The sequence below is a fragment of the Acinonyx jubatus genome, chromosome B3 (assembly GCF_027475565.1).
Source record: "Acinonyx jubatus isolate Ajub_Pintada_27869175 chromosome B3, VMU_Ajub_asm_v1.0, whole genome shotgun sequence".
Lineage (NCBI taxonomy): Eukaryota > Metazoa > Chordata > Mammalia > Carnivora > Felidae > Acinonyx > Acinonyx jubatus.
In genome coordinates this window covers 52,404,936-52,417,990 of record NC_069386.1, presented here as the reverse complement: position 1 = coordinate 52,417,990, position 13,055 = coordinate 52,404,936, and the positions used below count along the sequence as shown (strand labels likewise).

Genomic DNA, 13,055 nt, shown 5'->3' with positions numbered 1-13,055 from the left:
TTAAGTATTAATTTGCATATTTTAAGTAATGACTTCAATTATAACACATTTTCATTTTGTGTTGCGTTCTTATTACTGACATTTGCCAATACACACATACTTTACTCCGCAAAGTAACCAAGTTCTGAATATTCTATCTCCTAAACATCTCAATCTGTTCCATCTTCTACTACTTCATTTCAAACCATTGACATTTGGTCGGAGTCTTGCTATTGCCTCCTCATGGGTCTCTCTTTTCAACTTAAACACACACCATTCATCTTCCATATTGTTTCCTTAAGTGGATCCCATACATCTCCAGCATGAAATCCAAACTTCTTCACATGACATACATTGCCCTCAGAAATCTGGTCCTTGTCTGTCTCTAGAATACTCCCACCAGCATCCCATATCATCCCATACTCCACTCATTCATATCTACATAAAGTATTTGTACAGTAGTTCCCTGAATAAACTAAGGATTTTCTTCCCTCTAACCCTCAATTCCCTTGGACTAAAACCACCAATTCAATGCCCCTTCTATCTCCAGTTTAATTCCAATTCCTACTGCCTCTACAAGGCTCTAGTACTATCAGCTTTTGGGCAAATCCACCCAGACTTTCCTTTCTCTCCTTAATTACCCCGTATTTTCAAAGTAATCTATGCAATGGTATCACACTATCCTCCTGGTTTTTGCCTATCTGTACTGCCTTCAAAACTATTAAGGTATCACAGTGTGTGCAATACAGTAGACACTGTTTATGATGTATGCACCTTCCACTGACAACTAGATCTTTTATAAATAACTAGAATGTAAGCTGTTTGAAAGTGGAAAACTTGTCTAGCACATATTTGCTGCTCCAGTGCCTATGACAGTGCTTGGAATATATTAACCACTAAATAAGCGATTACCAAATGAATAAAACAAATTATTTCCAATAGCCACGGCAGATAATTTTGTACAAAATTTGATTCCACTCCAGTTTTTTAACTTGTGTTTCTTGGTATTTTGTTTTATATTATTTTATGGTTAGCTGATTAGTTTTAAAGCTTTTTAAAATGCAGAAAAATTTTGTATGCTTTCTTTTAGTGTCAAAGAAGAAACTGATTACCAGAAAGAAGCAAATGCTTTAAATAAGAATTTACAGGGGCACCTTGGTGGTTCAGTCGGTTGGGCGTCCGACTTCAGCTCAAGTCGTGATCTTGCCGTCTGTGGGTTTGAGCCCCGCATCGGGCTCTGTGCTGACTGCTCAGAGCCTGGAGCCTGTTTCAGATTCTGTGTCTCCCTCCCTCTGCCCCTCCCCCATTCATGCTCTGCCTCTCTCTGTCTCAAAAATAAATAAAGGTTAAAAAAATTTTTTTTAAATAAGAATTTACAGTAAGAATTATACAGTGTAGATACAAGATACTTCAGTGAATTTTCAGGTCACAGTGCTGACCTAAAATTTGAGGGGGCTCAACAGATTATTATTGGACAACCTCAGTTCTCAGTTTTCACTATAATTTAATTGGAAATTAAAAAAAAAAAAAAATTCCAGAACTCAATAGCAGTCAGGACTCAAACATGTAAAAACTAAAATCAGATCCTAAATTTCAAATTTTTAAAGTGAGAATTTCTGTCTGTAAAATCAACAGGAATGTTAGCATGTACAACCAACACTGAGTTCACGTTATGTGCCAAGGATGGTGCACAACTTATGTATACCAACATACCGTCTGGGGGAGCACATCTGCTATAAAAAGACTGCACATAAATGGAAAGAGAGCAGGAAAAGGAGAAACTCAGACCACATCTTAATTTTTGGAAGCTGGGTTTCAAAGCATGCAAACAAGACATTAAGAGGCTGAGTTTGAGAAGAGCATCTAAGGTAAGACTAAGAAATTATAAATTTTCACTAGAAAGTCATTAGAAACAAAGGTGTCTGGTTGTATTAATAAAATATTAGGAAATAATGCCTTTGAAGGTGATGAATCATCTTAATTTCCATTTTCTAAGGTATCTAAATGTTTTTTAAGATACTGAAATGATAATGTTCAAATTTATACTGTTTACCATAAAAAGAAAAACTAGACACATCACCGAAGATTCAGAACTAATGGTTTGCTTTTTTTCATACAAAAGGAACTTTCATTCAACCCCCACCCCAAAACATATTCTCTTAAAAATCCATGTAAGTAACAAGTTAAAATATCTGGCATCAGTAAAGAAACTTAAACCCTTCTTTTAAAATTAGGAAAAAAAGTAAAACGAAGTTTTTATTGACTTTACATTACCAAAGAAGGTGGAAAACAGTGTAAGGTGCATTATTTATTCAAAGTATAACTATATTCGTGGTTTCCCTTTTGTACGGCACCTAAATTAACTTCTGCTGAAAAGTAAACCTGCCAGACTCCAGCAGAGGGAGAGTTGTTTGCACGAAACCAACAAGTTCAAGTACTGACCAGAAAAACACCTCGCTCGTCAAGTCCCTGTAAATTACTTTCTTTGTAAAAAATCTTCAAATTTGATCCCTGGCCTTAACAACAACAACAACAACAACAACAACAACAACAACAACAACAACAGGCTCTAACGAAAGCTGCAATGCACCGCATCCCTCTCGCCACTCTGCACCGTAGGTTTAAAACACAACTAACCCTTCTCTAGAGCAACAGATGGGGTTGTTAGATATAAATCCAGACAACACATCGCCTCGATACCTCCAGCAGCGCCCCCAATAAAAATGTTTAATTCTTGCTAAAGAAAACTGCAAACCAGGTCCACCGTCAATACCGTCAAACCCCTCCTCTTTGGCTCCAAAAGGGAAACGTACCTGTGGAGTATCTACTGCGCAGCAAACAAGGCACAGTTCCAATCCCGCGTTCTCTATCCCTTTTTTGTTCCCTCCCAGCCCTTCTTCCCTTTCCAAGCAGAACTTTAGCAGAGCATTTGGCTCCCTTATCTGCTAGCAACTGGCGCCAGGAGGAAGGCGCTCCCGGGAGATGCGGAGGTTGAGCCCTGCGTCTGGCGCGCTGCGGCCGCTCTGCTCATCCAGGTACTCCCTGGCTCGCGCTTCTGCCGCCTCGAGCGGTCCCTGGTCGGAGCCAGGGCTCTGCTGTGGGGATTCCCGCGGCAGGCCGTCGGGCGAGATTTGCTACCTGCTTCCTGCCCCTCACCCCCGAACGAAGTGCACTCCCGTCCCGCCGGGGCAAGTCCGGAAGGCAACTAGGGGTTCCTTCGCCCCAGGCAGCATGGCCCCGGACACACACTGGCCGGTCGGGTCCCCTCCTCTCCCTTCCGCAACCCCCAGGACTATTCCCCCGCCGGGGCCTGCGTGGGGCCAGTACCATTCTCCTCACGGGGCGGACTCCGGAAGGGCAGCAACTCCACCTCCTCCTCCTCCGCGGCCTGTAGCCATCTATCGGGAAGCGTCTCCGGAGGCGGCAGCAGAGGCCGCCGGACAAGGACAGCCCAGGGAAACCTTCTCAGAACTAACTCAGCTCCGGCACTAGCAGCAGAAGCTGAGTCTTTCATAATTGTGCGACCAACTCCTCCGGGGGACTGGCCACAGGGACGCGCCCGCGCCCGCCTCCGCCGGCGACGGGGCTGAAGACAGACCACGTGAGGGGCGCGTCGTGTGCGTCGCCGCCCGCGGGCTGGGTCACGTGAAGGGCGCGCGCTCCCTCACTTCCAGACTGCCTCCCTGCGCGCCGCGCGCACGCGCCGGGCACGGGAGCTTCTAGCTCCATCGCTGTGGGTTTCCCGGGAAGGGTCGGCTGTTCTCCCAGCGTCTCCAGTTTATACTTGGGCGGGACTCGCACAGACATCTGTGTCCCCTCCCGGGATGGAACTGAGGGAAGCAATAGTGGAGGATTAAGGTTCTGGGCCTCCGGGATCCTGCCTGGAGTTGCGGCGTGGTCTCATCACCGCTAGCGGGGCCTGGCCTCCCCCCGCCCTGCGCTAACAGGGCTTGGCCACTGCCTGTGCTCTGCTGCGTTTCCGAGCCCCTTCCCTGTGCGTTAGACGGGGGCCTTACTCTCCTCGTACAAAATGCCAAATTATCACACCCCAAATCATGTTCTCTCTCCAATTTACCCTGTTTCTGCCAGAAAAAATTCTCCCAGATTTAACTGTGGGCTGCATCCTTTCCCTCCGGAGATGTCGCCCACAGACAACTCATACAGCACGTGCCTTAACCAAAGACTGCAGGTTGCTCCTGGGTCTAATACCTCTCTGCCTTTTCTTTTCCTTTGCTAACACACCAGCCAAGGTTTGACAATTAGCGATAGTTTACTAAGTTGTTTTTCACACATGATTCTTCTCCCGAGGAAAAAATTGGTCCATCTGATCCTCTATTACCTGATTTTATCACACCTCTTTTTTAAAAACAGCTTTATTGAGGAATAATTGACATACAATAACCTACACATATTTAAATGTACCTTTTGGCAAGTGTTGACATATGTATGCACTTACGAAATCACTATGACAAGCCAGTGAACATACTCATTACCCCTCAAGGTTACTCCGCAGTTTGTAACTATAGATTCGTTTGCATATTTCATGGTTTTATATAATGGAATCATACAACATGTACCTTTTTTTTGGTCTGGCTCCTTTCACTCAGCATAACTATAACTTAAACATTATGATCATGTTTATGTATGTATGTTATGTATTATGAACATCATCTTCAACAAAATTAATCTGCCCATTGTTTTACCTAATATGCTTTGGCAGTTCTTGTGAACAATTTTCAAGTACTGTGTATTCCTTCCCCATCTGGCAGGTCCAGCAGGACCAAGGTTTAAAAAAAAAACACTCTTACATGTGTCATACCTTTCCTACTAGATTATCAGCCCCTTGGGGCAGGGATTTTGGCTAATTTATGCATACATTCAATAAATGTTTATTTTCTAGATGTCAGCTGGGCCTACTCACTTACTGCCTGAATCAAGTTTATAATCTAGAAAGTGGAGAAAAACCAGAAAATCAAAATACAATGAGATGAGAGTGCTTTGTTTTCCTCAGTCTCTGTGACTCTGGCCCTTTTTTCCACCCACAAATGCTTCATCCCTTGCTTGGATGATGTAGAAAGGTAATAATAGCTCCATGGCACTTGATCTCCAGAGCTCTTGCTAAATTGGAGCATTTAGTTCACAGTTAGAAATGAGAAATATAATTCATCTTTAATTGAACTAATGAAAATAAAGTCTTTAATTTACAGGTTATCAGAAGCCCTGAAGTTCAACATGCTGATTTGCAGTAAGTAATCAATTCTGGAGGATGAATTAATTCTTTTTAAAAAAAAAAGTACTTAGGGGGTTCTGGGTGGCTCATCTGACTTGGGCTCAGGTCATGATTTGACAGTTTATGAGTTCAAACCCTGCATCAAGCTAGCTGCTGTCAGTGAGGAGCCCACTTTGGATCCTCTGTCCCCCTCTCTTTCTGTCCCTCCCCCTCTCGGACTCTCCCTCTCTCAACAATAAATAAACATAAAAAAAAAATACTGAGTTCCTAAGACTATATTAGGAATAGTCCTCTTTAATGTTCAGTGATGAATAAAGATGGATGTGTTCAGTATTTAAGAAAATGTTCATTAAATGCTCTCTTTCTGTCTCACTTATTTCCCATAGGGGCTCTGTTTCCATTTTGGTCAATGACATCTCTAATTCCCACTCTCAATGAATCATATACTGATTCTCCTTCCTATCCTTGCCCAGTTATTTGCAACAATTCAACAAACATTTACTACTACACTCTTTTTAAAGCACTAAGTGAAGTGTTATACGTGATTTTAAAAAAATGGAAAAGCATGGTACCATACCAACTCTTAGATTTTTTATTTGTGTATTTAGAATGTTTTTCTGGGGCACCTGGGTGGCTGAGTCAGTTGGGCAACTGACTTCGGCTCAGGTCATGATCTTGTGGTTCACCAGTTTGAGCCCTGCATTGGCCTCTGAGCTGACAGCTCAGAGCCTGGACCCTGCTTCAGATTCTGTCTCCCTCTCCCTCTGTCCCTCCCCCACTCGCACACTGTCTCTGTCTCTCTCAAAAATAAATAAACATTTAAAAATAAATAAATAAAAGGGTCACCTGGGTGCCTGGGTGTCTGAGTCGATTAAGTATCCGACTTTGGCTCAGGTCATGATCTCATGGTGTGAGATGGAGCCCCACGTTGGGCTCTGTGCTGACAGCTCAGAGTCTGGAGCCTACTTCTGATTCTGTGTCTCCCTCTCTCTCTTCCCCTCCCCAGCTCGCACTTTTCTCTCTCTCTCAAAACTAAATAAACATTTAAAAAATTAAAATAAATAAACAAGGGGCGCCTGGGTGGCTCAGTCGGTTGGGCGTCCGACTTGGGCTCAGGTCATGATCTCGCGGTCCGTGAGTTCGAGCCCCGCATCGGGCTCTGGGCTGACAGCTCAGAGCCTGGAGCCTGTTTCAGATTCTGTGTCTCTCTCTCTCTCTGACCCTCCCTGCTCATGCTCTGTCTCTCTCTGTCTCAAAAATAAATAAATGTTAAAAAAAATTTTTTTTAATAAAATAAATAAATAAAATGTTTTACTTTGAGATAATTGTAGAATTATAGGAAGTTGCAAAGAAATGCACAAAGAAGTACAAATACATTTCCCCAATATCCCTTTCCCCTCCCCCCAGCATCTCATATAACCACAGCACAATATCAAACCAAGAAATTGACATTGGCAAAATCCACAGAGTTTATGCAGATTTCACCAGTTATGCGTGCACTCATTTGTGTATATGTTTGTGTGTAGCTCTATACAATTTTGTCACATGTGTAGCCTGGACTAACCACCCAAACAATCAAGATGCCCAACTATCACCATGAGATCCCTCATGTCACCTCTTTTACAGCCGCACCCCTTCCATCCCACTCCTAACCTCTGACACCCACCAATCTGTAACTCTAGCCCCATAATTATGTTATTCACAATTGTTACCTAAATGGAATCATGCAATATATATCCCCTTGTGGCTAGACTCACTAAGCATAATTCCCTGGAGATCCATCCAAGCTGCTGCTTGCACCAGCAGTTTATTCTTTTTCACTGCCGAACAGTACCTCATGACATGGATGGACCACAGTTTGTCCATTTACCTTTTGAAGGACATTTGGGTCTCTACAACCAAAGCTGCTATGAATATTTGTGTACAAGTTCCTCTATGAAAATAAGTCTTCATTTCTCTGAGATAAATGCAATTGGTAGGCCCTTCATAAGTCCATTTTTAGTTTTTAAAGGAACTGGTTATATTTTGAAAATAGAGTCCAAGGATCACCTGACAGACAGGATGTGGGTGTGAGAGAAAAGAGAGGAGTCAAGGATAGTTTGAAATGAGCTAATATGTAGAACAGCGATAGAACATAGTAGCAGCTCATTAAATGTTGGCTACACAAATGACCGCAAACACAACGCAAACGAAGAAATGAGAAAATCCATGAGACACCATAAGCTACAGACATTGCCTTAGAAGGCATTAAGAGTCACTCTTGGGAACTTAGTGCATGGAAATCCCTTTGATTATTTGCATGAAACTGAAAAAGAAGAGTCCCACTTCCTCTTAGAATATAGAAAGCCACAAGAGAATGCCACATCCATTCTAATGAGAAAAAGGCAAATAAACCACAAAACTATGATTTTTAAAACTCATCAGAGAACAGAGGTCATCATAGGCAACAGAAAGAACTGAATTCCAAAGAACTACAGGTGTCTCCTAGGAAAGACAGGACAAATGATGTTGCTTTGGGTGAATGAAAGTGTCTGTGGGCTGGAGAGAGTTTACCACCACCTACCCCTTCCCCCTACCCTCCCACCCCCACCCCTAGTTCTTTCCCTGAAGGAAGATTGGAGGCAGTCAATCCTCAGGTTTTCAGCTGTCAGTCTAGTACATGCATTCTCAATGTCAAAAGGGGTGATATTATCTGCTTCAAGGAAGTGAAAACTGATTCTTAGGGCAGGGGGTGAAAAATATTACTCTTTTTACATATAAAAAACAGGTGTACACATAGTACATAAATAAACATTACAGTTTCATGAAGGGAAGGATATAATTAGGAAAAACATGTCTAAAAAAGACTCCATAGTGGAGTGATAATAAAAAAAAAAGGGAGGGTGAGAATGATTTAGATACAGAGATAGATACAAGCCTAACTCATAATGAAGATAAATGTTATAATCGCTGTGGTAGCCAACCTCCAATAGGGCCCTCAATGTTCTTCACTTCCTGGTATTCTCATCCTTGTGTAATCTCCCATATTGAATAGGACTGACCTGTGTGGCCAATGGAATATAGTGGGAATGGCAATGTGTCAGACTTCCAAGCCTTGGTCATAAAAGATATTTTGGCTTCCACCTTGTTCTTTTAGATCACTCACTCTGGAGGAATTCAACTGCCATGTCAGGAGGACACTCAAGTAGTTCTTGAAGATGTATAAGGGACGAGGAAATGATACCTCCTGCAACAACCAAAATTAACTTGCCAGCCATGTGGGTAAGCCATCCTGAGAATGTATCCTTCAACCCCAGATAAGATGTCAGATGACTGCATCCCCAACTGACATATCCTCATGAAAAACTGTGAGATAGAGTCACTGCTAAGCCATTCTCAAATTCCTGATTCTTGGGAACTTTGAGAAATGATAAGTGTTTTTTGTTCTTTCAAGTTATTAATTTGGGGGTTATCTATTATGCAGCAATATATAACTGATAAACAATGTTATACAAATAAGGCACTATGCAGTGGTAGAATCTAATCACCAGCTGGGAATATTTGCAAAGCTTGGGGGCCCTAGAATATGAATTGAGTATTGTGGGAAGAATTGGAAAGGTGTATATAGAAGTTAGTAAGGTGTTCTAGATAAAGAGAATACTCAAACAGAGGCAGAGAGGTACAACCATGTCATATCAACCCTTTTAAGTGATAAAAGGCTTGGACTCCAGTAATATAAACCCAAACAGCCTCTTCCTTAGAATTAATTTAGTAAGAATGGCCTTAAGTCTCTTCTGTACTTAAAACCCTTCAGTGGCTCTTATTGCTCTCGTAACAGGTCCCAATACCTTAGTATCTGATCCCATCTTATTTTTCTAGTTTTATCTCTAGTTACTTCTCCTAGCCCACTTCCCATACCCTTCAAACGTACCTTATCAGTACTCAACTTGTAAATTCCTTCTTTCAAGATTTTTTTTTTTTAATTTCCTCCCTACAGCACACTGAATCTGAGTTAGGTGCTCCTTTTATATGCTCCCATTGTACACTATATTCCTTGTAATAGCATTTCTCTCCCTGTATTCTAATTACCAACTTACATGCCAATCCCCTCACCTCCTGCCAACAAATGTTCAAGGAACCTAATCTTATCCATCTTATTTACTAGTGTATCCGGGCTCAATGACACATATGGAGGAATCATCCAATAATATTTGTTGAAGAAAAAAATAAACCTACTGATAGGCCAGATTCTACAGATATACCTCAGTCCTTTGATTCAAGCATGCAGAGTTTTATCAGATTAAGACAAAGTGCTATTCTTACATAGGAAAGGGTTACAGGAAGTGGAGCAGAACATGGAATCTGTGTTCTCACAGCATATTGTTTAATTCATCAGCCATCCATTTACCCATCACATTTGTTGAACATCTTCTGTGGAGTACACAGTGTGTGCTAGGTTACTTCTTGCGTGGCTCAGGCCTTGTGCTACTGTTTGTATCTCTTTCTTTAAATGTTTTATTCTAGGAGAACTTGGGTGGCTCCATCGGTTAAGTATCAGACTCTTGATTTCAGCTCGGGTCATGATCTCCTGGTTGGTGAGACCAAGCCCAGTGTTGCTCTCTGCACTGACAGTGTGGAGCCTGCTTGAGATTCTCTCTCCTCTCTCTCTCTCCGCCTCTCCCCGCCTCTCAAAATAACTAAATAAAACTTTAAAAAAATGTTTTATTCTAAAACTGACTACACTAGCCTTAGTTTCTGAGTGTCCAATACTCTAGTGCACATGGTCTGTTGAAACAACTGAGATATCCTCTAAGAAGCTAGAAATAAGAAGGACAAAAAGAAGATGGAAGTAAGAGAAATATAAAATTAAATTACTCTTATGAAATCAATTTCCTAGACATCAGTTCCCTTAATACTATCCATATCCTTGTCTTCATTTATCACCATGGATATATAAATATACCTCAGTTTGAGGACCACTGCCTTAGAATACTAACTCTGATTACCCCATGATGATTAAGTTTGGGTGTCAACTTGACTGGGACATGGAGTGCCCAGATTAAACACGATTTCTAAGGGAGGATCTGTGAGGGTGTTTCTGCACAAGATTAGCATTTGAATTGGTATACTGAGTAAAGCAGATGGCTCTCCCCAGTGTGGATGCGGCTTCTTCCAATCTATGGAGGACCCAAATAGAACAAAAAGGCAGAAGAAGGGGGAATTTATTCTCTGCCTGACTGATGAGCTGGGACATCAGTCATCTCCTGTTCTTCACTGCAAATACGTCACCAGCCCTCTGGTTCTCAGAGCTATACCACCAGCTTTCCTGAGTCTCCAGCTTACAAACAGCAAATAGTTGGATTTCTCAAACTCCATAATTTCATGAGCCAATCATATATATATATCAGTTATGTTCTCTGCAGAATCTGGACTAATACAACCCATCTTCCATCTTACTGCTTCAATCCACTGATATATTTTATTTTATTGTACGGAATTACAATAGTGTGGTCAACAAAAGGTTTTCAAGTAAAAAATTTTTTCTTATGATAAAATGGTATCAGAAGTGAATATTTGGGGGTGCTTGGGTGGCTCAGTCGGCTGAGTGTCCGACTTCAGCTCAGGTCATGATCTCACGGTTCATGAGTTTGGGCCCCACATCGGTCTCTGTGCTGACAGCTCACAGCCTGGAGCATGCTTCCGATTCTGTGTCTGCCTCTCTCTCTCTGCCCCTCCCCCACACGTGCTCTGTCTCTCTCTGCCACTCAAAAATAAAGAAAACTAATAAAATAAAGAAAAAAAAGAAATGAATAATTGAAATTTGAAATTAAAACACAATACCATTTACATTAGTACCGAAAAATGACACACTTTGGTATGAATCTAACAAAATATATATAAGATTCATATGAAGAAAACTACAAAATTCTGAGGAAAGAAATCAAATAAACTCTAAATAAATAGAAAGATACTCCATCTACGTGGGTAAGAAAGCTCAGTATTGTCAAGATATCAGTTCTTCTCAATTTGATCTATAAATTCAACATAATTCCAATCAAAATCTCAGTAAGTTACTTTGCGGATACCAACAAGCCATTTCTAAAGTTTACATGGAGAGGCGAAATACTGAAAACAACCAGCACAGTATTAAAGGAGAACAAAGTGGAGGGCTGACATGATACTACCTAACTTCAAGACTTATTACTAAGCTACAGTAATAAAGACAATTTCTTCTTTGTTTTTGTAATTTAAATTTGTTAACAAATATATACAATACTTGGTATTGCATTCACATTTAGAAACTTTCAGAAGCACATTTCACTGATTTAAATGCAAACATCTGCAGTGGGGATATTCTAAATATTAGCAGATTTTCTGAGGTTTTAGGGTATTTAACAATAAAGAGGCTTAATTTTAACCTGGAAAAAATATTTCTAGAATATTCTGAGTTTATTGTAAGTTGTACTATATCTGAAGCAACAATAAGTAGTACAACTTCTGAATGATTAGTATCTGTGACGCTCATCAAGTTTTATGACTTCCCAGAATTCTTTTATTTAATGTTTATTTATTTTTGAATGAGAGAGAGACAGAGCTTGAGCAGGGGAGGGGCAGTGAGGAGGGAGGCACAGAATCCGAAGCAGGCTCCAAGGTCTGAGCTGTCAGCACAGAGCCCCACATCGGGCTTGAACTCATGAGCCGTGAGATCATGACCTGAGACCAAGTCATGCTTAACCAACTTAGCCACCCAGGCACCCCCTTATAATTCTTTAATACATGTTTTATAAACCTTGACATCCACACAAATATAGAGGTTTACATTCAGATGAATAAAGCAGGTTTACAATGAAACAATTTGAAAGCATCAAAGTCTTTACCTCCCTACATTGAATGGCTAGCTAACATTTGTGGAATGGTTTCTATTATCCAGTTGTTGTTCTTGATACACTTAACATGTATTAAGTCCTCTCAACTCCATCAGCTAGGTATCCTTATTATTGTCCTTGTTGTAGAGAGGAGGAAACTGAGGCACAGGACAGAGCCAGGAATACAACCAACACAGTCTAATTCCAGAGTTTATGTCCTTAACCTTTTTCTGTATTACCCTTTGTGACAATAAAAACAAAAACAAAAACTGAGAAATTGGTCACTAATAATCGAGAACAGATTATACTTGATTCAGTCTTTCACAAAACCTTTTCCTCAATCTATTTAATGAGCTAATTAAATATCTTTGTTTTCTTCACTAGGTCCAAATAGCTGGCTTATATAAATGTTTCCACAGTAATCAGGCTTTGACCTTTCCCTGAATGGATTTGCCACCAGAATAAGTCCCTGGGCAACTGAGAAAGAGACACTGTATCTCAAAACTGAAGAGGAACAACTTAGAATGCTGGCAACATGAATATAATTCAAATCAGTTAAAGCATCAAAACAAAAATACAGCCAATATATGAAATGTTTATTTTTTGTAAATTTTCCCTGTCACCTAAATTAGACACTTATAAATTTGGAAAATCCTTTGTTTATGTAAGCAGAGAGTGATTAATCCAGTTCCAACAAATTGTGTTGTACTTTGTATAGAGGATTAATGGATTTTCTTCCTGAGGCTTTCTTTCAAAAAAATTAACCTGGTTTGCAAGAGGAAAGCTTATATAATGGCAACCAAAAATACCTGGAATATTTCAAATATTAATCTCTAACCCCAATAGCTTAGTACAGTGCCTGGCATATCATTGGTATTCAGTAAATAGTTCTTGAATTATTGAGAGGATGGAAATTGGGCTTCTTGAACTTTATTACATGCAAATATGTCAATTAGCTACATAATATACAAGTTAATACATATTTTTTGTAACTTTTCTTT

General features: G+C 40.6%; 1 protein-coding gene and 1 long non-coding RNA gene across 4 annotated transcripts in view; one reads left to right on the top strand and one right to left on the bottom strand.

Annotated features, from left to right (window-relative positions):
- TRPM7 (transient receptor potential cation channel subfamily M member 7) overlaps positions 1 to 3,583 on the bottom strand; it is a 121,248-nt gene extending 117,665 nt beyond the window's left edge. For 2 of the 3 annotated variants that reach the window (XM_015063469.3, XM_027067239.2), the window contains exon 1: positions 3,307 to 3,583. In XM_015063469.3, the coding sequence (XP_014918955.2) occupies positions 3,307 to 3,309 (3 nt within the window). In that variant the 5' untranslated portion in view covers positions 3,310 to 3,583. The remainder of the gene's footprint in view (positions 1 to 3,306) is intronic. The other variant, XM_027067238.2, reaches the window with a different exon arrangement.
- Positions 3,584 to 4,692: 1,109 nt separating this feature from the next.
- LOC128315945 (uncharacterized) lies at positions 4,693 to 13,055 on the top strand. The gene is made up of 4 exons (XR_008299182.1): positions 4,693 to 5,057; positions 5,187 to 5,224; positions 8,346 to 8,470; positions 12,439 to 13,055. It is a non-coding gene; the product is annotated as an uncharacterized LOC128315945 (long non-coding RNA).